The following is a 26,063-nucleotide window of genomic DNA, read 5'->3' on the forward strand; positions in this document are numbered from 1 at the left end:
GAAAGGAGACACACAACTGACAACAATTGCAAATGCCTTCCTTGTTTGACTGGGAGCATTTGGGGAGGAATATTTCATGCCAGGAAGCCCAGAGGACAATGTTTTTGCAGATGGAAACTCAGGCTGCTCCTCCCCACACCCCAAAGCCCTTGTTTTACATGTTACTTCCCAGGCAGCTGCTGAAAGCCCCTATTAGTATGGCCCCTCGTACCCTGGGCAAGGCAAGCATTTGACAGGGCACAGTATAGAGATGGGGTCCCCAGTTAATAAGCTCTTCTACCTCCTGTTGCTCTAGTTCTTAGGTGAAGAACTAAATACAAACAAGTGTTATGGAATGGTTAACATTTTTATTTTAGGCCATTTGGAACACATTTGTGGAATGCTAAACTCTTCAACTTTATTAGAATATACAATAGGGTATTGTTGGGGTGTGAAACTTGGCTAATGATGCATAACACTAATGCTTTATTTCTCAATCTAGAAACCATCATTGGAGATATTGTGGTGACCTAGTCTCCACCCTCCCCAATAATCTCTCCTGAAAAGACAGGCATCATCACCTGCAGGTCCAATCAGGACATTAGCAACAATTTATACTGTTATCAATAGAAACCTAGGTGGTCTTTCAGATTCCTGATCTATAGGGCTTCCACTCTGCAGCCTGGGGTCTCCCCAAAATTCAGTGGCAATGATTCAAGAAGAGATTTCATTTTCAAAATCAGCATCATGGAAGCTGAGGATGTTGGAGATTATCACTGTTTGCAGGTTTACAACTTCCCTTTCCCACTGTTTAAGTAAGCCCCAGACAAAAATGTCCTTAGATTGTTCAGTGGTTTTGTGCTACCCAGGGTCATCTCTCGAAGCAGCCTCTGCTCTCTGCACAGGCTTCCCCTTCTGCACGACTGCACTCCCTGAACCCCACATTCTTCCAAAGCATGTCCTGTCATGAAATCCTGCTTCGCCTTCACATAGCCAAGGAAGGGCAGATAACATTGCAGTCTGGGGTTTCCATGTTAATTGCTTTCATAAGGTTTTTCTCTAGTAAAAATTTTCTGAGGTCAAGTTTTGTGGTCCAACTGAAGACATTCTCACATTTATAACACTTCTCTGCAGCATGAACTCCTTGATGTTGTTAAGTATTGAGTTCAGGTGGAAGACTTTCCCTAATACATTATATTAAAAAGTTTTCTTCCCAATCCAGATCTGTGTCATCGAATAAGTTATCCAAGTCATAGTGGAGGAACTCATACTCCTCACAATCATAAGATATCTCTTCATGAGTTTTCTTATGTGCATTAAGTAATAGATCGCTACTGAAGGATCTACCACATTCATCACATATGTAAGGCTTCTCGGCAATATGAATTTTCTGATGCCGAGTAAGATGGGTCTTCAGTTTGAAAGCCTTCCCACATTCATTGCATTCATAAGGTTTCTCTTCAGAGTGAATACTCTGATGCCGTATGAAATCCGAATTCCAAAAGAAGCCTTTCCCACATTCTTCACATTTGTAAGCCTTCTCTCCAGTATGAGTTTTCTGATGCTGACTAAGATGCGTCTTCAGTTTGAAAGCCTTTCCACATTCACTGCATTCATAAGGTTTCTCTCCAGAATGAATACTCTGATGTCTCAAGAAATCTGAATTCCAAAAGAAGCCCTTCCCACATTCATCACAGACAAATGGTTTTTCTCCAGGATGAATTTTCTTATGCAGAATAAGCTGTTCTTTCAATCTGAAAGTTTTGTCACACTCATTACATTCATAAGGCTTCTCACCTGTATGAATTCTCTTATGTTGAATAAATTGTGTCCCTATTCTGAAGGTCTTCCCACATTCATCACATTTAAAAGGTTTCTCTCCTGTATGAATTCTCTGATGCTGATTTAGCTGTGTTTTCAGTCTAAAGGCCTTCTCACATTTGTTACATTTGTAAGGTTTCTCCCCAGTATGTATACTTTGATGTCGGATGAAATCTGAATTCCAAAAGAAGTCTTTCCCACATTCATTACACACAAATGGTTTTTCTCCAGTATGTGTTCTCTGATGCTGAGTAAGCTGTGACACCAGTTTAAAGGCCTCGCCACAATGATTACATACATAAAGTTTCTCTGCAATATGTATTCTTTGATGTTCAATAAATTGTTTCTTCACTTTGAAGGTCATTTCACATTCATCACATTTATAAAACTTCTCTGAAATATGAATTTTCTCGTGACGAGTAAGCTCTATCTTCTGTCTGAAGGTCTTTCCACATACACTACATTCATAAGATTTTTCTCCAGGGGGAATTCTTTGATGTTCCACTAACTGTGATGTGTGATAGCAGTCCTTTCTACATTCTTTAATTTGATAAGGAATTTCTCCAATACAAATGATCTGTTGTTGAGCAAGTTGTGTGTCCTGTCCAAAAGCTTTTTCACATTCATTATGTTTGCAAGGTTTTTCTTCAGTACATTCTTTAGTCTCTGAAAAGAAGAATAAAAGACTGATTAACCCTGTCTCTCTCCCTCCTCCCTTTCTCAAGGTTTGTAGTCACTCAAAAGTTTTAAAACTATTCCCTATTTTTCTCACCTGAGAGAACTAGTCTCACTGGTCCTCCAATAAGGATCAAAATTCATTTTATGTAAAAATATTATGTCCCATAGTTAACATATATAAATAAATCAACAGAATGGAGGGATGTCTGGAGGGATAATAAGCCCTTATTTTAATTTAAATAGATGACATTTGAATGGAATAAGAAAATAAAAAACTATTCATAAAAATGTAGATAGTTAATATCCATTAGAATATAAAAATATGTGGGGGAAGATGTTAAGGACATATTTGCATACTTTTAATGTCTTCCCCCACATATTTTTATATTTATATTATTTAATATTGGAAAAAACTGAATAGCAAGAATAAGGAGAATGGATCAGTTTAGGATGAAGAAGAGAGATAGAAGATGAGCAGAATAAAGAAGAAAAATGAGGAAAAAGGAAAGTCATATCAGAAAATAATTGCCATAAATTTCTGCTAACAATAAAACATATCTATTTTTTTATTATAGCTTTTTATTGACAAAATATGCATGGATAATTTTTCAACACTGACCCTTGCAAAAACTTCTGTTCCAACTTTTCCTCTTCCCTAGATGGTAGGTAGTACCATACATGTTAAATATGTTAAAGTATATGTTAAATACAATATATGTATACATATTTATACAGTACAACATATCTATTTTGAAAGAAACTGATTCAGTTTTTTTAAGAGTAAGATACAGTTCCAAAAAGGAAAATGATCAATATATAGGTGCTTTTTATTAGAGAAATCATTAATAGTTACAAAAAACATTATTCAAACTCAGGTAATCAAAGAAGTCAGATTGAAACAATTTGGATATATCAACAAAGAATCATCAGATTAGCAAAGGCACTGTAAAATGATAACGAATTGTGGTAGTTATGCTGAAATAGGTACTGCTTCAGCTGCTATTGATATTTCTCTGAAAATTAATATAGCAAATTAAGCTAGTGCTATAAAACTGTTCATGCTCATTAACCCTATGATCCCAGGACTAGGTCCACATTCTCAAAATTTTACTAAAATCAAAAATCTCTATTAATAAATATTCACAGCAGCTGTTTACAAAATAGCATAACCCTGAAAACTTCTAAGTTCAGGGATAGGACTATAGCTAAACAAATCATATCATGCATGTATCACAGTGACTTTATAAACATAATTTTGAAGCATAAAGAAAAATAAAATGGTATATAAAATGATAGAAAAGATGAAAAGAGCAATTAGGTTATAATTAAAAGCCTTAAAAAGTAGTATGAAAACAACAGAAAAAATATCAGAGACTCAAGAAAAAAAAGTCAAACTGTTTATATTTTAAGTAATGTGCTTATTTTAAAAGGGAGAATGAATTAATGGAAGTGAGACCCAAGAATGACTGCATATGATAAGATAATTTAAAAGTTACATAAGAGAATACTTATCCTATGTTGAGGCAACAACTTTTTTTTTTGAGATTTGAAGTACATATTGAGTAAAGATTTTAAAAAGTAACTTATCTCACAAAAAGAATGGGTAAAACACTTTCCATCCCAAGACAACTCAAAAGATTGACAGGAGATGTCTGTTGCACCAGAGTGAGCAAGCAGCAGTCCAGAGCAGGGCGTGCCAACACAGACCCAACCTAGGAAATCAACACTAGGTCTTGGGAGCAATTAAATCAGCAGCAGCAGCAGCAACTCTAACTCTCAGCCCACAGACCATACGGGGGTCAGAAAACTGGCCCGAAGGAGATTATAGGAATCGCTTTTCTGGCAGCAGGGGAAGGAATCTGTTGCTTTGCTTATATTTGGATCTGGGCTTCCCTCCTGGGTGGCAATTCCAAGGAGGGAAGGAGCACTAGCCACAAGAGCTTGTAGCTGCAGTAGAGCAGGGATCCTACTTACAATTCCAGACAGAGTCCTTTTGGTCCCTCAGAGAACAGGGCAGAAGAGAAGTAAGCACATTGCTCCTTAGATCATACCCCCATGAAAGAAGTAAAAACTTACAAGTCCTTAGTCATATTTTTGAAAACAGCTACAGAAACTCCCTGAACTCTGTGGCCTCTAAATGTAAGTAAAGGATCACTTTAGGAGAGTTAAAAGTCAAGAAATATGCTAGGAGCAGGTCTCTTTGTAGTGGCCAGAAACTGGAAACTGAGTGGATGCTCATCAATTGGAGAATGGTTGAGCAAACTGTGGTATATGAATGTTGTGGAATATTATTGTTCGGTAAGAAATGACCAGCAGGATGATTTCAGAAAGGCCTAGAGAGACTTATATGAACTGATGTTGAGTGAGATGAGCAGGACCAGGAGATCATTATACATGGCAACAACAATACTATATGATGATCAATTCTGATGAACATGGCCATCCTCAGCAATGAGATCAACCAAATCATTTCCAATGGAGCAATAATGAACTGAACCAACTACGCCCAGAGAAAGAACTCTGGGAGATGACTATGAACCACTATATAGAATTCCCAATCCCTCTATTCTTGTCCACCTGCATTTTTTATTTCCTTTACAGGCTAATACTACATTATTTCAAAGTCTGATTCTTTTTGTATAGTAAAATAACTGTTAGGACATGTATACTTATATTGTACTTAATTTATACTTTAACATACTTGCCATGTATTGGTCATCCTGCCATCTGGGGGAGAGGATGGGGGAAGGAGGGGAAAAATTGGAACAAAAGATTTGGCAATTGTCAGTGCTGTAAAATGACCCATGCATATAATTTGTAAATAAAAATCTATAATAATAATAAAAAAAGAAACATGCTGGGAAAATGAGCAAATAAAAGAACAAAAAATTTGTACTACAGAGAGTTACTAAAATGACAAAGAAAATCAAAAAAACCACACTCAAAAGACAACAAAATAAAAACTCCTCCATCCAAAGCTTCAAAGAAAAATATGAATTGGTCCCAGACTATGGAATGGCTCAAAAAAAATTATCTAGTAAGAGAGGAAAAGGAAAAGTTGGGAAAAGATATGAGAAAAAAACAATAAAATTATGAAAAAGATTCAACAATTTAATAAAGGAGACACAAAAAATAAAAAATGAAAAACAAAAGACTTTATAGAACACAATGGTCCAGATATTCCAAAAAGAAGTACAATAATCCAAAGAGATCTTAAAAAGCAATATTGATCAAAAGGAAAAAGAGGTATGAAAATTAACTGAAGAAAATAACTCCTAAAAAAGGAGAAATAATCAAATGGAAAAGGAGGTATAAAAGCTCATTGAAGAAAATAATTCTTTAAAAACTAAAACTAGGTAAGTAATGAATTTTTAGGACATCAAGAAGTAATAAGACAAAACCAAAAGAATGAAAAAAAACAGAAGAAAATCTTAAATATATCATTGGAAAACTATTTTGTAAGAAGAACTTTTGACACAAAATGACCAACAGAGCTATAGTTTACAACTCATCTGCTTGATTTTTATGTAGTTACCTGGACAGCTGGTTCTTGGGATATCTGCATCAGGCACCCAAAATATTTCCTTGCTTTCCATTTGATAGATCATGTCTGGTTTGGAAATTGTACATCCTGTTCAATGAAAATGAAAAAATGGTAGAGATGCTAATTTAATAAGTCTATCTTAAATGATTTTAATACTCCACCCTACACTCAGGAGAGAGGTGAGGATGCAGAATGTTTCTTACATCATCAAGGACACTGGCTATTAGCCTATTTTCTCTGAAATTGTATTTTTAAACTAAGGAGTATGCTCAACATGCTGGTGGAGGAGAAAAATAGGTTTTTTTTTGTTTGTTTTAAGCTTGGGAGGAGGGGAAGGAGAACTGACCCTAAAAAAAAAATCCATAAAATTAAAAAAATCTAAACTTAACAGGTTTGGAGGGGGAGGTTAGGTATGGTGAGAAAATAGCCATGTTAAGAAGACCTCATTGATGGTACAAATGACCAATAAAGGTCAGTCTATATTATGAGGAAATGGTTTACTGAGTATTTAGGAAAAATAGCTCATATGACATACTCCCTACTTAGAGAAAGAGAATACTTTCTGAATGATGATACCTCTAATGGGATTAAACAGAAATCTTATATTTGAAGCAACACAGAGTGTCTAGGACAATAAAAGAAATCAAGAATCATTTACCATTCCTACTAAGCAAAGACCTTTCTCCCTGGAAAAAGGTAATACAAGTATTCTATCTCTTGACTACAAAAGGATTAGGATTATCTTCCTTTTGTATGCCAAAAAATAATTGCTAAAGTCTCGAAAGTCTCTATACAATAAATTAAAACTCCAAAGGAGTAGCTGTTTTTACCCAAAAAGACCAAGTTCTTATAATTCTCCATCATCACTTCCTTGTACAACTTTTTCTGAGATGGGTTCAAATGTACCAACTCCTCCAGAGTGAATTCCACAGCCACATCCTTGAATGTCACTGATTCCTGAAACACCAAAAATATCTGGGTTATGCAGGTTTAGCTCTCACTTACCAAGTTTGAAGGAAAAGTACTTGACAGTACAGATTAGCATTTATTTCATTCATTTAAATGAAACATACAATGCCTGGTAGATGGCAGGCATTTAAAAAATTCCTCTCCCATCAGATTGTAAGCTCCTCAAGGGCAGAGGCTATTTTTGCCTTCCCCCTCATAGTGCCTGGCACATAGGAGGTGCTTAATTAATGTTTACTGGTTTTCAGTGGTTCCATTGACATCAATTTCAAACCTGTACCCATGGCTCCTACTTTCTGCCCTTTGAATTCAAGCTGAGGTATGACTTAAAACTTTTCTACTTTCTAAAATAAAATAATGAAAATGAAATTGTCATGAGATAGCTATCATGTGACTCTGTTTTCTCTGAAAGGTTAAACATTTAAAAAGTCTCAGGACCAATTTTGGAGCAGAGGAGCACTTTACCAATATACAGGAAAGGTCTGTCTTACTGAAGTGGGAGAAGAAACTCTGAGACCAAGTTAAGGGCAACAGCAAGGTCCTTAGCCCCAGCACAATAAGCTTAGGACAATGCAGGAGCACAGCCCAATTCTTGAATACAAGCACAAAGTCACAAAATAGACAAGAAATATGATCCAAACAACAACAAAAGAACTCAACTATAGAGAGTTATTATGGTAACAGAGAAGATCCAGGGGAAATAATGGGAAAAAAAAATTCCTTAAAAAACAAAACTGTACAAATGGAAGTAGTACAAAAGCTCAATGAAGAAAATAATTCCTTAATAATTAGAATTGGGCAAGTGAAAGCTATTTATTCCATGAGACTGCAAGGGAAAAAATACAAAAAACCCAAAAGAATAAAAAAAGAAACAAGAAAACATGAATTTTTTCATTGGAAAAACAACTGATATGAAAAATAGAACCAGGAGAGATGATTTAAGAATTACTGGACTACTTGCAAGGCATCATCAACAAAAACTTCTAGACATTATCTTTCAAAAAGTCATTAAGGAAAACTTCCCTAATATTCTAGAACCAAAGGAAAAAACTGAAATTGAAAGAATCCATCAATCACCATCTGAAAGAGATCCTCAAAGGAAAGCTTTGAAAAACATTAGAGCCAAATTCCAGAACTCCCAGGCAAAAATTAATTCTGCAAGCAGGCATAAAAAAATAAGTTAAATACCATGGAACCATGGGCAGGATTGTAGAAATTTAGCAACTCTTTCATTAAAGAACAAGAGGACTTAGAATATGACATGCCAAAAGTCAACAGAGTTAGGAGTATAACCAAAAATCACTTACTCTGAAAAACTGACTTTAATACTTCGGGGGTGGGGAAGAGAGCAGAAAGGGGAAGAATGAACATTTAATAAAATGCATAATCACACTTTGCAGATGACATGATATACTTAGAGAATTCTAGAGAATGAACAAAAAACCTTAGTTAAAATAATGAGTAACTTTAGCAAATCTACAGGATACAAAATAAGCCCACACAAATCATCAGCATTTCTATATGTTAACAACAAAAACCAGCTGAAAGAAATAGAAAGAGAAATTTTATTTAAAATAACTGAAAACAATGTAAGGTACTTGGGAGTCTACTTACCAAGACAAACTCAGAAACTACAGGAACACAATTACAAAGCATTTTCCACACAAACTCAGATCTAGACAATTGAAAAAATATTACTTGCTCATGGATAGGCCAAGCCAATATAATAAAAATGGCAGTTCTGCCTAAAGTAATCTATTTATTTAACACCATATAATCAAACTACCCAAAAAATTACTTTAAAGAACCAGAAAAAAAATGATCAAGAATATCAAGGGAATCAGTGAAAACTATGTGAAGGAAAGTGGTGTAGCTGGGACAAATTAAAAACTGTATGATAAAGTAGTAATTATCAAAACAATTTGTACTGGCTGAGAAATAGTGATCCATCAGTGGAATAGATTTAGTGCATAAGACACTGTAGTAAATTACTACAGTAAATAACTATAGTTAATTGATAAAACCAAAAATTCCGGTCTTTTGGGAGAAAAACTCATTCTTTGACAAAAATTGCTGGAGAAACTGGAAAACAGCATGGGAGAAACTAGGTAAAGATCGGCATCTCTGACAATTAAATCAAAGATTAAGTCAAAATGGGTAATTTACACATAAAGGGTGATGCCAAAAGCAAATTAGAACAACATGGAATAGGTTATCTGTAAGATCTAGGGAGAAGATTAGAATTTAAGACCAAAGAAAATATAGAGCATTACAAAATGCAAAATGGATAATTTTGATCATCAGGAATTATAAAGTTTAAAATAAACAAACCCAATACAACCGGGGCTAGAAAAAAAAGCAGAAAGCTGGGGAAAACATTTTACACCAAGTATTGGACAAAGGTCTCACATCTCAAATATAAATAGAACTTAGTCAAATTTATAAGAATACAAAACATTCCTCAGTTGATAAATGGTTAAAGATTTGGTTAAAGAAAATAAAGTTAAATTTTAGACAAAGAAATCAAAGCTATCTATAGTCATGGAAAAAATGCTCTAAGTGACTTGATTAGAAAAATACAAATTAAAACAACTCTGAGGTACTACCTCATATCTATCAGACAGAGTAATATGACAGAAAATGAAAATATTGCATGTTGGAGGAGATGTGGGGAAACTGGGACACTAAAGTATTGTTGGTAGAGTTGTGATTTGATCCAACCATTCTGGAGAGCAATTTGGAACTATGCCCAAGGGGCAATAAAACTGTGCATATCCTTTGATCCATCAATACCACTATTAGGTCTATATCTCAAAGAGACCACCCAAAAAAGGGAAAGGACCGACCTATGTATACAGAAATACTTATATTAGGTCTTTCTGTGCTAGCTAAGAAATGGAAAACAAGGGGATGCTCATCAATTGAGGAATGGCTGAAAAAATTATGCAATATGATTGTCATGGAATATTATATATAAACAAGATTTTAGTTGTTTAGCTTTGACATTCACCTCAATCATATTCCCCACAATGCTCTTGCTTGCCTCATCAAGCCAGTTTTTTTTAAATGAGAAGAGCCAAGTCTACCACAGCTGACCATCCCACAATTTTGTTACCATGTATGACATTCCCCAGGTTCTGCTCACATCACTCAGAATCATTTCATGTAAATCTTAGCAAGTTTTTTCTGAAATCCACCTGCTCATCATTTCTCACAGCACCACAGCATTCCATCACCTTTATATACCACAGCCTGTTCAGACAATTACCCAATTGATGGCCATTCTCTCAGTAACCAATTTTTTTCCTCCGACAACAATAAAAAGAGCTGCTTTAAGAATTTTTGTATATGTTCTTTCCCCTTCTTCATGACCTCTGTATCTTTTGGAAATAGACCTAGTAGTAGTTTTGATATCTCAAAGGATATTCAGTTTTATAACCCTTTGGACATAGTTCATTTTTCCTTTCTGTCATATATCAATCTGATAAATGAAAGGAAATTATCTCAATGCTGTTTTAATTTCCATCTTTCTAATCAAAAGTCATTAAAAGCATTTTTTTTCATAAGTACAGATAGCCTTAATTTCTTCTTCTGAAAAGTGTCTGTCCGTATCCTTTGACCATTATCAACTGGAGAATATTCTTATAAATTTGTCTCAGTTCTCCATATATTTGAGAAATGAGATCTTAATCCAAAATACCTGCTATAAAGTTTGTCTTCCAACTTTCGGCTTTCCTTCTAATCTTAGTTACATTGGTTTTATTTTGCAAAATTTAAAAAAATATAATCAAAATTACCCACTTTTCATTTCATAATGCTCTCTTATTGGGGCACAAATTTTTCCCCTTTCCATTCCTTCCTCTCCTAATATGTTTACAGAATCACCCTATATATCTAAATCATATATCCATTTTGACCTTATCTTGAAATATAGTGTAAGAGCTGGTTATATCCTAGTTTCTACCATAATATTTTTCAGTTTTCCCAATAGGTTTTGTGAAATAGTGAGTTCTTATTCTAGAACCTGGAGTCTTTTCATTCCAAACAATAGATTACTATAGCCATTGACTACTGTGGTGTATAACTAATCTATTCCACTGATCCATCACTTAATTTCTTGGGCAATGCAAGTAGTTTTGATGTAATTTTATTGAGATTTTATAATATAGTTTTAGATATGGTACAGCTAGACCACCTTCCTTTGCATTTTTTTTCATTAATTATCTTAATATTCTTGACATTTTGTTTTTCCAGATGAATTTTATTTTTTTTCTAGTTCTATAAATAAATTTTAATTGGTATGGCATTGAATAAGAAATTTAATTTAGGTAGAACTGTCTTTTTTGGATCATTTTTTATATTAACTTTGTCCACTTATGACCAATTGATATCTTTAGAGGTAGGGTAGGCTCACTTAGAAAAAAGTCATCTACCTGAGGGCCAATGTGGCTTCAGAAAGGGCCAAGGAACAGTTGATATGGTGTTTGCTGTTGACATCTCCAGGAAAAAATTCCAGGAGCAGAACTGAGGACCAAGGCCTTTGATACTGTCAGTCGTGAAAGCTTATGGAAAATTTGGTTGCCCAGAGAAGTTTATCAGTATCGTACAGTAATTTCATGATGGCAAGCTTGCCTGGGTTCTTAGCAATGGGCAATGCTTTTAAGCTTTCCCAGTCATCAATGGAGTGAAATAAATAAATATATAATATTTATATAATAATAAATAAATAAAGCTCTGTACTTGCTCCCATGCTTTTAAACATGTTTTCAGTTGTGTTGTCAACCATCTTCAATAAGGACAAAGATAGAATCAAAGTCAGTTACTGCACTGATAGTAAATCCTTCAACTTGAAAAGGCTCTGAGCCAAAACTAAAGTGGTGGGAGTGTTGATCTATGATTTTTTGTTTGCAGACCACTGTGCACTCAATGCAGCTTCTAAAGCAGATTTGCAACAAAGTATGGATCAGTTTTCTGCTGCTTGTGCTAATTTTGGCCTAACAATGAACACCAAGAAAAAACAGTACCTCCATCAGCCAGCACCACTCCATCCAGATGTGGAATTATCAGCTGCAATCAATGGTGAAGTTTTGAATGTTGTGGATAAGTTTTCTTACCTCGGCAAGATACTCTCTATGTCCACACTGATAATGAGATAGACACACACATTGTCAGAGCTAGCTCAGTGTTGGGGAAACCCCAAAGAAAGTGTAGAAGAGGAGAGGTATTAGTCTAATCCCAAACTGAAGATCTACAGAACCTGGTGCTGACCTTTTTGTTGTACTCTTATAAAACCTGTACAGTATACTAGTGCTACATCAGGAAACTGAATGGCTTCCATTTGAGTTGTCTTAGGAAGACTGACCATCACCTAGAAGGATAATGTATCGGACACCGAAGTCTTTTCTCAAATTAAACTGCCAGCTCTGCTGCAGAGAGCACAACTCCATTGGGCCGGCCACATTATTCGAGTGCCAAATGTATGCTTGCCAAAAAGACTATTTTATAGAGAATGCACACAGGGCAAGCGCTCACAAGGCGGTCAGAAAAAGCGATACAGGACACTCTTCAGGTCTCTCTGAAGAACTTTAGAACTGATTATATGACATGGGAGACCCTGGTCTAGGGCTGCCCAGCATGGCGTGCCCTCACCTGAGAAGGGGCTGTGCTCTATAAGCAAAGCAGAAATGAATTAGCCCAAAGGAAACATGAAATGCACAAATTAGAGAAGCCACCCCAAAAGTTCATAGGAATCTGTGGCAGAGCATTCGGAATTTCTATTGGTCTGATCAGCCAAAATCAGACATACCATACAAGTTATTTAAAGTGAAATTTCTCTTGTTGCTGGGCTTTGTTGGTTATATATAGACATGCTGATAATTTATGTAGGTTTATTTTATACCCTGTGACTTTGCTGAAGTTCTTAATTATTTCAAGTAGTTTTTTAGTTGATTCTCTAAAGTATAATAATGAATAATAATGCTATAATGGACATCCTTGTTTCAAGCTTTATCATACTGAGTTTTCTAGCTTATACCCATTACAGATAAAGCTTACTTATGTTTTTATATAAACACTACTTATCATTTAAGAAAAGTTCCATTCATTTCCATGGGCTCTAATGTTTCTAATAAAAATGGGTGGTCTTTTCTCAAAAACCTTTTTCTGCTTCTATTGAAACAATTATATGGTTTCTATTGGGTTTTTTATTAGTATGGTCAATTTATGAGGATAGTTTTCATAATACTGAACCAACCCTGAATTCCTTTTACAAATATCATTTAATCAGTGTATTATCTTGATAATATATTAATGTAATTTCTTTGCTAACATTTTATTTAAATGTTTTGCATCAATATTTATTAGGAAAATTGGCATATAATTTTCTCTGTTATGGCTCTTCCTGGTTTGAGTATCAGCACCATGTTTATGTTATAAAAGGAATTTAGAAGGACTCCACCTATTTTTCAAAATAGTTTCTATACTAATGGAATTAATTTTTCTTAAAAGTTTGAAAGAATTCATTTGTAAATCCATCTAGTTTTGAGATTCTTAGGGAATTTCTCAGGGAGTTCATTAATGGCTTGCTTAATTTCTTTTAGGAATCTAAAAGGGGGTTAAACACTTTATTTACCCTTCATTAATCCTGGCAATTAATATTTTTGTGAATTTTCATTCATTTCAATTGTATAGGCAGATCTATTTGCATAGTTGGGCAAAACAGTTCTTAATTAATGCTTTTTCTTAATTAATTAGAATAGAATTTTTCTATTCATTGCTGGTGAATTCACCCTTTTAATTTTTGATATGGCAATTTGGTTTTCTACTTTCTTTTTAAAATCAAATTTTGAGAAAGTTTATCTAATCTTTATTTTAAAAACTTTTAGTTATATTTATTAGTTCAATAGTTTTCTAACTTTGAATTTATTAATCTCTCTTGATCTTCAGGATTTCTAATTTGGTGTTTAATTGGGGATTTTCTATTTTTTTTCTCCTAGCCTTTATACTTGCATATACAATTTGTTCATTTGCCCTTTCCTTATTTTACTGAAATAAGCATTTAGACATAAAATTTCCCCAAGTCCTGCTTTGGCTAAATCCTACAAATTTTGCTATGTTGTCTTTATTTTCATTCTTTTTGATGTAATCACTGTTTCTGTGATTGTTGTTCGACTCGCTCATTCTTTAGGATTAGTTCCAATTTCTTTTTAATCTATCTTTCCATGGCTCTTTTATTACAAATAATTTTTATTTCAACATTATTTGAAAATGATGCATTTACTATTTCTGCCTTTCAGCATTAGATTGTGAAATTTTTATGCTCTAATATAAGGTCAAATTTTGTGTAGGTGCCATATACCATTGAGAAAAAGGTATATTCCCTTCTATCCTTATTCAATATTCTTCATTGGTCTATCATATTCAACATTTCTAAAATTCTATTTAGTTTTTGTTGAAGCATGAAATATTTAACTCCATGTTCCTTATAAACAAAATACAGGATTCTGGTTTTAATCCACTTTGCTATCCTCTTCCAATTTATGGAAGAATTCATCTCATTGACAATCACAGTTATGATTTTTTTCCCTCCATCATATTTTCCTCTCTACATTTTTCTCTTTCCTTTCACTGACTCACCAGTATTTCACTTCTAACTCCCATCTCTCTTGATCTACCCTCCCTTCCATTATCATCTCCTTTTCTTTTCCCTTTATCCTCTTTCTTTAGTACAGAATAATATGTATTTTAATACTCAACTGAATGTTATTCCCTCTCTCTGACCCAAATTCAATGAGTATATTTTAATGATCATCCCATACCCTTCTTTATGTTTATTGTAATAGTTTTAATTGCCTCTTCATGTAATATCATTTACCCCACTCTGCCTCCCTCTTTTCTCTCAAAAGAATGCTTTATTTCACCCCTTAATATTTTTATATCATCAAATCAAACTCAACTTATATCTATATCCTCTGTCTATGTATTCTCCTTCTAACTGCCCAAAGAAACAGATACTGAATTCGAAGTATCTTCCCATGTTGGAATGTAAAAAAATTAACCTTATTGAATAACATACTTTTTTTCCCTTTCCTCTTTACTTTTTTATGTTTCTCTTTAGTCTTATATTGGAAGACCAAATTTTCTATTCATCTCTGGTCTCATCAGATGGGTTTAAAAATCCCCTATTTCATTAAATATCCATTTTCCACTCTGAAGGCTTACACTCAATTTTGCTTCTTAGTTGATTAGCTCCTTTACTTTCTGGAATATCATATTCCAGTCCCAAACTGTTAAATCTTGTGTAATCCAAATTGTGGTTTCTTGATATTTGCATTGTTTTGTTGTTGGGTTTGGGTTTTTTTTGGGGGGGGGCTGCTTATAGTATTCTTTCCCCTTGACTTGATAGTTCCAGAATTTGGCTACAATTTTGCTTGGAATTTTCATTCCAGGACCTCTTTCAGGAGGTGATTAGTGGATTCTTTCATTTACTATTTTACTCTGTTATCTTACTTGATAATTTGTTGAAAAATGTTATCCAGATTCTTTTTTTTTTATCATAACTTTCAGGTAGTCCAACAAGTCTTTAATTCTCCTGGATCTATTTTCCATATTGATTGGTTTTTCAGTGAGGCAGTTTATATTTTCTTCTATTTGTTTTTAATTTTTCATATGTTTAATTGATTCTCAATGTCTTGTGAAGCTATTAGCTTCCACTTGCTCAATTATAATTTTTAAGAAATTGTTTTCATCAGTTAGCTTTATATATAACTCCCTTTTCATTTTGTCCAATTCCACTTTTTATCAAGTTTTTCTTTAGTGGATTTCCCCTCCCCCCCTCAATTTGGCAAATTTTATTTTTAAGTTGGGTTTTTTCAGTTTTTTTCTTTTCTTTTTCTAGACTGTTAACTTTTTTGTTGATTCTTTTGCATAAATCCTTCCTTTCCCCCAATTTTCTTCTCTCATATTTGAGTTTAAAAATCCTTTTTGAATGCTTTTAAGAGTGTTTGGGACTTGAGACCAATTCATATTTCTCTTTGGGGCTTTGATTGTAATATTTTAACATTGCTTTTCCTCCTGTGTTTTAATCTTCTCTGTCACCATATTAGCTTTAAGAGCAGAACTCTTTTGGTTTTTGCTCATTTTTCTTTTCTTTTTTACAATAGATAATGGATGATTTTAATATAAAAATAAGGCAACTATTAACTACCAACTGATCTATTAACATCTATTAACTGATCATCCTTTCATTTCTGTAAAATTTTTGTGAACAAATGGTCTATACACCCAAAAAAGATGTCCTTGATGAAAACATCAGGAGGAGCAAAGTTACAAAGTACAGAGTTGTTAAAATTTTACCTTTAACTTTCTCCTCTATGTCAGTGATGGTCTGTTTAACTGGATCTTTGCTCATTTTTCCAGACTACTCCATGACTTTTAACGTTGCTCTCCTTTTGGGGTACAGGGGCTGCTATCCTTCTTTCTTGCATTGAAGACCAGGAGCCTGGTCACTAGTTTTCTGAGCAGAGCCCTTGAGAGCTGGCAGTTTTCCCCACTGTAGTGAGGAGGGCCAACCTAGTCATGCCTATTGTTCCAGAGTGGGCAGTCTGTTGGGGCTGGAGGCCTCACAGCGGATCTGCGGAGCTGCTGGGTTCCTGAGCCAGGACTGGGGTCTCAGCTGTTGATCTGTGCTATTACTAAGAGGCTCCTGCCATGTTGTCTGAACACAGCCTGCACTGCAATCTCCTTTTATTCTTGTGAGACAGTTACCTTGGGCTGGAAAATTGTTTCATTCTGTCTTTTTTGTAGGTTCTATCACTTTAGAATTCATTTAGATACTTGATTTAAACTTAATTCTGAGAGGAACTAAGGAGACCTCCGGAAACTTCCTGGTTTTTATTTAACACTTTCATTCCACCTTCCCCAAAAAAAGGCTTTAAAAAATCTTTTGTTAACAATTTACTAATTGAATCAAGTTATTTTAAGGTTTGTTGTTTCTCTATCTTCCCCTTATATTGTATTTTTATTTATTCTCAATTAACGAGACTAAAAATATTTTTAATGTCACAATTAATTATACTTCAGGCCTTTTGGTTATTAAGAATTATAGCTAAATATCAAAGACAAGCAAGTCTTCTGACACACAGCCTGCTTTTCTTTTCTTCAAATTTTGCTGTCCCTCTTCCCTAAAAAGCAGATTTGAATCAAGCACAGTCTTAAGCCCCTATCTGCTTCAACTCCTTACATTAAACTTAATATGAATGTTTGTATTTCACCTGTTTCTGGCTTGTTGGATTTTTTTTTCTCAATATTATTTTATTTTTCCATTTACATATAAAGATTTTGGTAGATTTGAAGTTCCAAATTTTTTCACTCTCCTTTCTTTAGCTCCCCTCTCCCCAAGGGCAAGCAATATGATATGTTATTCAAGTACAATCATTTTAAACATATTCCTATATCTGCTCTGCTGAAAAAAAAAATCAGAAGAAAGAGAAAAAAACACAAGAAAGGAAAAGCAAACACACACAAAGTGAAAACAGTATGCTTCAACCCACATTCAATCTCCATAGTTTTCCCTCTGGATACAGAAGGCATTTTCCATCTAGTCTATTGGAATTGTGTTGGATCACTTCATTGCTAAGAAAAACTAAGTCTATCATAGCTGATCATCACATAATCTTGCTGTTACTGTGCAAAAAGTTCTGGTTCTTCTCACTTTACTCAGCATCAGTTTGTATCTTTCCACACTTTCCTGAAATCATTCTGCTCATCATTTTTATAGAACACTAGTATTCTATTACATTCATGGACAATAACTTGTTCAACTGTTCCCCAACTGTTTTCTAATCCATTCTACTATTCTTTGAGATTTTATGGGTAAATTTATATTAATTATTACTAATTTTCATTTCTCTTCATCCTATTCTTATAATTTTCCCTCTTTATTTTTTGTATCTTCTTAAAAAACAGGGAGGGGGGTGAAGAGAGAAAAAAAGTCCAGTGATATAATAAAAAATCACCTACCCAGCAAAAATCACCTACCCATATAATCAGGGGAAAAGGTGGAAATTCAATAAAATAAAGGATTTTTCAAGCATTTGTGATGAAAAGGCCAGAGCTGAATAAAAAGTACAGGACTCAGAAGAAACTTAAAGAGATAATTAGTCAAGGGATATCCAAAGGGACTTAATAATCTGTTTATGTTCCTGTATGAGAATTGAAACTTATTAGAACATTCTCATAATTATGGCTGTTAAAAGAAGCATACAGAGAGCATAGGTATGAGTTGAATATGAAGTAATAATATCTAAAAAAATAAAATTAAGGAATAAGAGAAGAATGTACTGTGAGAAAAGGAAAGAGAAAAATGCAATGGTATAAATTATCCACCATAAAAGCGGCAAGAAAAAGCTTTTATAGTAGAGGGAAAGATGGGGATGGTGAGGGAGGAGTGATTGAACCTTGAACTTTAGTTTCATCAGAATTAGTTCAAAGAAATAACATACACACACACAAATATCAAATCTATGTTACTGTGCAGGAGAATAGGAGAAGGGGACATGGGAAAAGAGGAGATGATAGAAGAGAGAGCTTACTGGAGGAAGTAACAAAACACTTGAGGAGGGACGGGGTAAAGGGAGCAAGAGAACAGAATAAGGAGGGGGGGATATAGGTAGCAAAAGTAATTGAATTTTGAAGCAAATTTCTCTGATAAGGCCTCATTTCTCAAACACATAGGGAACTGAGTCAAACATAAAAAATAAGAGCCATTTTCCAAGAGATAAATGACCAAAAGATGTGAATTATTCCCAAAGAGCTATAAAATGATGCATATCCTTTGATCTAATAATACCACTACTGGGTATGAATCCCTAAAGAGTTAAAAAAAAAAAAAAAAAAAGGAAAAGGAACTATATATACAAAACTATAACAACTCTCTTCTTAGGGAAAAAAAATTGGAAACTGAGTAGAATCCATCAATTGGGGAATGGCTGAATAAACTGTGGAATGTGTTTATGATAGAATATTATTCTATGGAAAATAATGAGCAGGATGCTCTCAGAAAAACTTGGAGAGTTTTTCATGAACTCAAGAAAAATGAAATGTATTGTGTACAAATAAACAATAAGATGATCTAGGATGATCAGCTGTGAAAGCAGTGCAATGATCCGCAGCTACTCCAAAGGACTTATTATGAAAAATCCTCTACATAAGAATTGATTGTCCCTGGAACCAGACTGAAGCATTCTCTCTTTTAAAAAAAAATTTCGAGGGTTTCCTTTGGGGGGAGAAGGGGAAATCTATGTTTTCTTTCACAACATGATTTTTATGGAAATCTTTGCATAATTTCACATGTGCTTTCTTAATGGAGATAGGGGTAGGAATTTAGAATTCAAAAGTTTTTTTTTTTAAGTTAGAAAATTTAAAATGTAACTGGGAAAAAATAAAAATATTTTAAAAATTAAATGAACTTGGAAAAAAAAAAACACCAAAATTTGGGAGTAATAAATTTTTTCTGTTTTGATTTTTACTAAAACTGCTCAGAAAACTGCAAAGCAGTCTGGCAGTAACTAAGGCATGGACCAACATCTCAAAACTAACAAGATTAGAATTTACAATCAAACAAGAGACACGAGGATCACTGGAGATGCATGATTTTGATCTCGTGAAATTTAAGTCTTTGCAAAAACAAAATGAAGGCAGCTACGACATAAATAGGATTTTTTAAAAAAAAGGTTTTAAAACAAAATTCTGTAATTAAAACCTCATTTCTCAAATATATATGGAACTGAGGTAAACTTATAAAAGCCATTGCCCAACTGAAAAATACTGAAAAGCTACAGAGAAGGCGCTTTTCTAAACAAGAAATCGAAGCTCTGGATAGTCCAGGGGGAAAAAACGACCTGATTTCCTGACAGAGAAAGCAAGCACAACATCGGAGACCCTGTTCACACCTTTAGGTTGCCTAAAACAAGGGTAACGGGCAGATGGCACTCACAGGGAAACCGGAGAGAGCTCATGCCTCTGCCAGAGGGACCGCCCATGCAGAAGGGGGCGCTAAAGGAGCTCGGGGAGGCAGCGGGGCACCAAAAAGTCCCAGACAATTGGGGTACGGGGGACGCTTGCCCAGCAGGGGTAACTCACCCGTCTGGGCCTAGTGATCTCTCCAGGGATCATCACCTGCTCCTCCTTGGAGCTACGGAGGCAACAAGAGGAGGAGGCTCTGCGGAGTAAAGGAGACCAAGGAGAAGCCCCACTTTTCACTGAGGGTGACCCAAGGGTGGGGGTGAGAGGGAGGGAAAGGGGTATGTGGTCCCAAGAACAAGACACTGGCTTCAGGCCGACATCCCTCTAGGGACAAAACAAGACTGGGGATCCCTTGGGATCCCCAGAAGCAGGTAAGACTTTCTGGAGGACAAGTGCCCAGGAGGATTCTGGGAAGAAGAGAGGAAGCCCACGTGACATCATGCCCATGAACCATTCTTAACCCAGGACTTCCCCCCCAAAGACAGACTGAGCTCTAGAAGGTTCCAAGCAGCCCCAGAACCTTGGGGGCGGGGCTTTGAATGCGGCTCCGCCCCCACTCAGAACCCACACCTCTGCCCATGGGCGGCCCCAAGCCCTAAGTAATCTCGGACCCGGCTTCGTTCGCCCCCTAGTGGACGCCCTGCCCATTCTCTGTGTGCTTCAGCCCCACCGCACCATCCTGCGGCTGGGCCCGGCCCTGCCTTTGGATCCCACTCACCCCGTCCCAGATTGTCAGCAAAGAGAAGTACCACAAGAAAGCATGAAAAAGGCGAGGAGAGGGCGGGATGGAAGTGACATCAGAGGAGAGTTTAAGCTTCGCTTCCAAAAATGCTCCCGGGGCAAAGCCTTCTGGGAGTTGTAGTCTGGAGGCTGCTGCATCTGCTGCGCGTGTCCGGGGTTCGGGCTGGAGTCTGGTCCTGCCTGGCGCGTTCTGTTCCTCGGGTTCTCTCCTGCGTGGGCGGTCGGGCTCCGCCGCATCTAGTGCATTCGCCGCGGCCTCTTTACTCCGGGCAGCAGCAGGCCCCGAGTGCTGGTTACGTCATTAAGTGTCTGCGGCAGAAGCAAAGAGAAGCGGGGTCGTCAGGGAGGGAAAACCCGCATGCGGGCCGGGCGGGCTGGGGCCTGGCTCCCTCTCCGGAGGAGCTGGAGAGGAGCCCGAGGACTCGGGCGCAGGGGCGCAGGGCCGGCGGGAGAGGCCCGGAGGGCGCCTGAGCCCGGGGAAGGCTGTAAAGGTTCAGACATTTTGGAGCGGGGGTAAACGGTGCAAAGTAGGAAACCTCAGAAAGCTTCCTAACAGTCGGAGCTGGCCCGAAGCTGGATGAGGGCAGCTTGGTGGCTGCGGAACCGGGGGCCAAGAAGATGCGCTCAAGTCTGGCCTCCGACACTGGCTGTGGTCCTGGGCGAGTCACTTAACCTGTCTGCTAAACTTTCCTCATCTGTAAGAGGAGCTGGAGAAGGAATCGCCGACCATGGCAGGATCCCTGCCAAGAAGCCCCACGTGAGGGTCGCAGAGGCAGAGACAACTGCGATGCCTCAGCAAGACCAACAAAGTGCTAGATGAGGTGTTCTGAGAGGTGCTGGGTTCCCCTCCAAGAGGGGCTCCTTCAAGCCGAGGCTGGACTAGCTCATGTCAAGACCACTTGTCTCTTTAAGGGACCCTCCTCTTCCAGGCTTAAGGAAGCCCTGAGCTTGATGTAACAAGTCTTGTGTGCTCACCCTCCGGATGAACTTTGCTGCAGCTAAATCTCGGAATTGGCCAAATTCTGTGGCCAGTGGTTGGGCAAGCACCAGCAGGAACCGCCCCCTCTCCACCCCCACCCCCTCCATCAGTGAGCCCTGCCACTTTTGGCCTCCAGGCAAGCGTGCCTCGTTGTTAATGTTATGTCTTTGTCTAGCCGTAATTGTATACATCAAAGGTTGGCCTCTCTGCCTTGGGTCTTCTCAGTCTGAAAGCAGGCCCTGGCAGGCAGGTCTAATTTACCTCCTCTGGTGGAATAAAAATGTAAAATAAAATAAAATAATTTTTTACCCGTAACATTTATGAGCTCTTTGCCATTTCATTTCATTTATTTATTTTTGCTTCAATCTGCAGCTCTTTGGCAATTTCTTTTTCAGAGCTGACAGTTGGTGTAAAGCTTTTTACTAACAGCTTCTGTGGCTTTTTGATCATTTCTCTTACAGTGTTGCCTCTTAAAAATCAAACGAGAGAGAATGAAGAAAAAAGTAAAAAAAATAATGAGAACAATTCAAGAAAAACAAGAACACTGTGAAAAGAAAGTAAACCAACTAGAAAAGGATATGCAGGGTCTTATGGATCAAAATGAATCCTTAAAAATTAGAATTGGACAAGGGAAGCCGGTGAAGTTGTTGAGAGACCATGGAATAACAAAACAATATAAATAATGAAAAAAAATAGAAGAGAATGTAAAACATGTCATAAGAAAAACAACAGATCTGAAGAATAGATCATGAAGAAAGAACATGAGAATAACTGGACAACATAAAAGCTATGATCAGAAAAAAGAACCTTGCTACAATGACATAAGAAATAATTGAAGAAAACTACCCTGAAATGATAGAACAAGAAGGTAAAGTAGAAATAGAAAAAAAGTAACATATTACCACTTGAAAGAGATCCTACAAGGATAAACAGGAATATTGCTAAATTTTGAAACCCCCAGACCAAGGAGAAAATATTATACAATGCATACAGCAAATGCATATATGCTGGTGCTACAATTTGAATTGCACAAAATCTATCAGTGATATAATAAAAGACCACAGGTCCTGAAATACTTTCTAGCATATATATATATATATATATATATATATATATATATATAATTAAGGTTGCAATAAAAAAATTATATCCAGTAATATTAAGTATAATATTGAATGAAAAAAATGGACACTTAATGAACTGTCAGATTTTTAGGATTTTGTCACAAATAAACCTTAACTCAATAGAGAGTATGACATATAAGAATCAATACCAAAGATTAATTTTAATGGCTTCAATTAAAAACAAACTATGTTTTATACATGTAATGTAAACCATTTATTTGAGATTCTCATTAATAATTGGGCAGTCCAAAAGAAAGATTGGTAGACACCAAAACTATGTAGGAAAAGTTTGGTATATGAATGAGTTGTCAGAGCAAGAATTGACACAGGAATTAATTAGACGGGGAAAAACAGGTAGTTCTGAAATCCTACTCACACTGGAAATTGGTTAAAGAGAAAACATGTGAGGGAAGAAAGGTAATATACACACACATATCCAAAAGGACCCTCCAAAATCTAAAGAAATAATCAGAAGAGGGAATAAAATAAGGCAGATTGTAGAAGGCTTTATTTTTAAAGTGAGTTAGATAAGTATGCAGATTAATAAAAATGGGATAAAGAGGGATGGAAAGGGTGGGGGAGGATGTTAAGTAATAGGGAGACAAGTTAATGGTATAAATAAATTAGGAGAGTTAGTGGACTGGAAACGAGATACACAATGATCTGGAGTAGAATTCATTAGAAAAAAAGGGTCACAATCATTGATCTCAGAAAAAGTGAAAGTTAAAAACGATTCGATCAAAAGAGACCTTTACATAACATGCCAACCATATTAATATTGCTTTAGATGTATGCGTATGTATCAATGTAGGTATATATGTGTGTATACATATATACGTACATAAATATATCCATGCTTAACTGTAGTCTCAGCCTTGAGGCAAGAAAGAATCAAGTAAAAAGTATGCCACAGAGAAGAATAGAAAATCTACAAGGAAGGAAAGGACAATTCTGAATACAATGTCTACTATTATTATGCTTTCTTGAAGTGAAAATTTAATGTTATGTGTTTTGAATCTTCCCTTATGATCTGTTGTGTACATAACAATGTTTTTTTCTTCTTTTTTAATTTTATATTTAAATTTTAAATAAATAAGTACATTTTAAAAAGGAAAATGTCAAATATAAAGAATTCCATCTGATGAAATATTTGACATTTTAATCAATAAAATATTGTGAGAGTCATAGTTTCTTAGCAATTTGGTTTGTCATGATTTGAAATATGAGAGTGCTTTAAAGTACTTTGCAGATTGTAGGATTATTTATTGTTCAAATAATTCCTTAAAATACATAAGTTTTTAAAAATATTCAAAACACAAACGTCCACTTTTACATTTTTTACAACGCACTAACTTTTATTGGACTTATAAAGCTAGTTTCATAACCCATATTTCTTAAATTTGTAATTTCATATGGGAAGGTCTTCATTCCTTTTCTTCCTGGTGACATCTGTCATTATCTTCTTGGTTTTTTACATAAATTTCTTACAGCTCACAGAATTTATCCTTTGTCATTTTAATATTGGGGATTAATTATAAGATGTCTAGAACTGAATCTCAATTTTATTCATATACATATATCACAGTTTTGTGAATTATTTCTAGTTTTCTTGAATGATAGTGTTCACTTTTCTCTCTGTTCCTGGAATAAATTACCCACCTTAAAATTAAATCAGAATTTATTTGAGTGACTGATGTTATCCCACCCCCCATATTTATCTCATATATATTCAAAATATTCTGAACAGGAAAACATGTTCTAAAACAGATGAGACTCAAGATATCCCACACCAAATAGATCTTCAGTTAACGGAAAAAATAGCAGCTATGAAAACACTGAAAACAGGGAATTTATCAACAAGTATCTGATGTTTTACTCCAAATCCTTTGCACCAATTGCTGGACCCACAGCAAGAAAAGTGCTCATTGATGTTACTGGTGAAATATATCTCAGCTATTTTAAGAAAAAAAAATTTCTGTATATTCACAAAGCACCTGCTGTGGAACCCAGACATAATGCTTTTCGTTGGAATGCCAACCACTCTTTTACCATTCACACATTACCTGAATATTCAGTTTTGGAACTCAGAGTTCTGGGCCCTGGCACACATACTGTTCACCTATTAGGACTAAGGAAAAAGGATCTCAAAATGAATCTATTTACACCATCTGGATTTCTGTCCAAATATTTTGATGTAAACAAGGAGTTAGATGCTATCCCCCAGAATCCTTTACCTAGACATCATATCAATAAATCCCTACAAAAATGAAAGAAAGTAGACTGATAAGTGAAGTAGCTTTTATAGGAGGTTTAGCTAAAAAAAAAAAAAAAAAAAAAAAAAAAAAAAGGAAACATATAGGATGTCTACTTTGGGAGACTGAACTTCTAGTATCATTGTGTGTGTGTGTGTGTGTGTGTGTGTGTGTGTGTTTTAAACTGCACTGGTTGATTCATACTCTATGCATTAACTTAATTTTCAACCCATCCTTTTTATCATCATTAGAATTGGTTCCCCTTGAGTCTTAAGTATTTCATTCTTGAAAGCTCACGTATCTCCCATTAAGACTATGATCCCTTGTATTTTAGTTCCTGGGACTCTGACTATCCTTTTTTTTTTTTTTTTTTTTTTCAAATCCTTGAAGTCTGTGCTAAAATTCTCTTATTTTTTAAGAAAAATTGTTTATTATTTAATAATATTGTTTGAATGAATACTGAAGAAAACAACACCTTAAAAATAGAGTAAGCAAAATGTTAAAAGAGGCACAAAAATCTGATGAAAACAATGTTTTAAGCAAAATTAGCAGAATGGAAAAATGTACAAAAATTCATTTAACAATTTTTTCTTTTTTTCTTTAATACATATTTATGGATTAAAACAAGCATTTCCATGATAGTATGATAAAAAAGATTGTACTTGAAACTGGAATTCTACTAAGTCCAATTTGCTATTCCATTCAAATATACAACAAAATTACCATATACATTTCTATTTTCTTCTTTTTTTTTCCTTCTTCCCACCCCACCCAAGAGATGGCTATCAATAGACACAAATAGGTGTATGTACACATATAGCTGTATACACACATTGCTATGTATGTAAAATTATTTTATACATATTTCTATTTATCAGTTCTTTCTCTGGATGCAGAAAGTGTCTTTTTCATATATAATAAGAACTTAAAAAGCAAAAATGAAGAAATGGAAGTGG

General features: G+C 35.4%; 1 protein-coding gene and 1 gene segment (V, D, J or C); both read right to left on the reverse strand.

Moving 5' to 3' along the window:
• The window catches only part of LOC100935631, an 824,790-nt gene that overhangs the window by 337,544 nt on the left and 461,183 nt on the right, over positions 1-26,063 (reverse strand).
• On the reverse strand, positions 162-20,923 carry LOC100919036 (zinc finger protein 501-like). The gene is made up of 4 exons (XM_031957160.1): positions 20,129-20,923; positions 6,853-6,979; positions 6,014-6,109; positions 162-2,466 (listed from the first exon to the last, which is right to left on the reverse strand). Exons 1-4 carry the CDS (start codon positions 20,159-20,161, stop codon positions 1,172-1,174), a joined length of 1,551 nt encoding a protein of 516 aa, XP_031813020.1. The 5' UTR covers positions 20,162-20,923; the 3' UTR covers positions 162-1,171.

This window comes from Sarcophilus harrisii, chromosome 2 (assembly GCF_902635505.1).
Source record: "Sarcophilus harrisii chromosome 2, mSarHar1.11, whole genome shotgun sequence".
Lineage (NCBI taxonomy): Eukaryota > Metazoa > Chordata > Mammalia > Dasyuromorphia > Dasyuridae > Sarcophilus > Sarcophilus harrisii.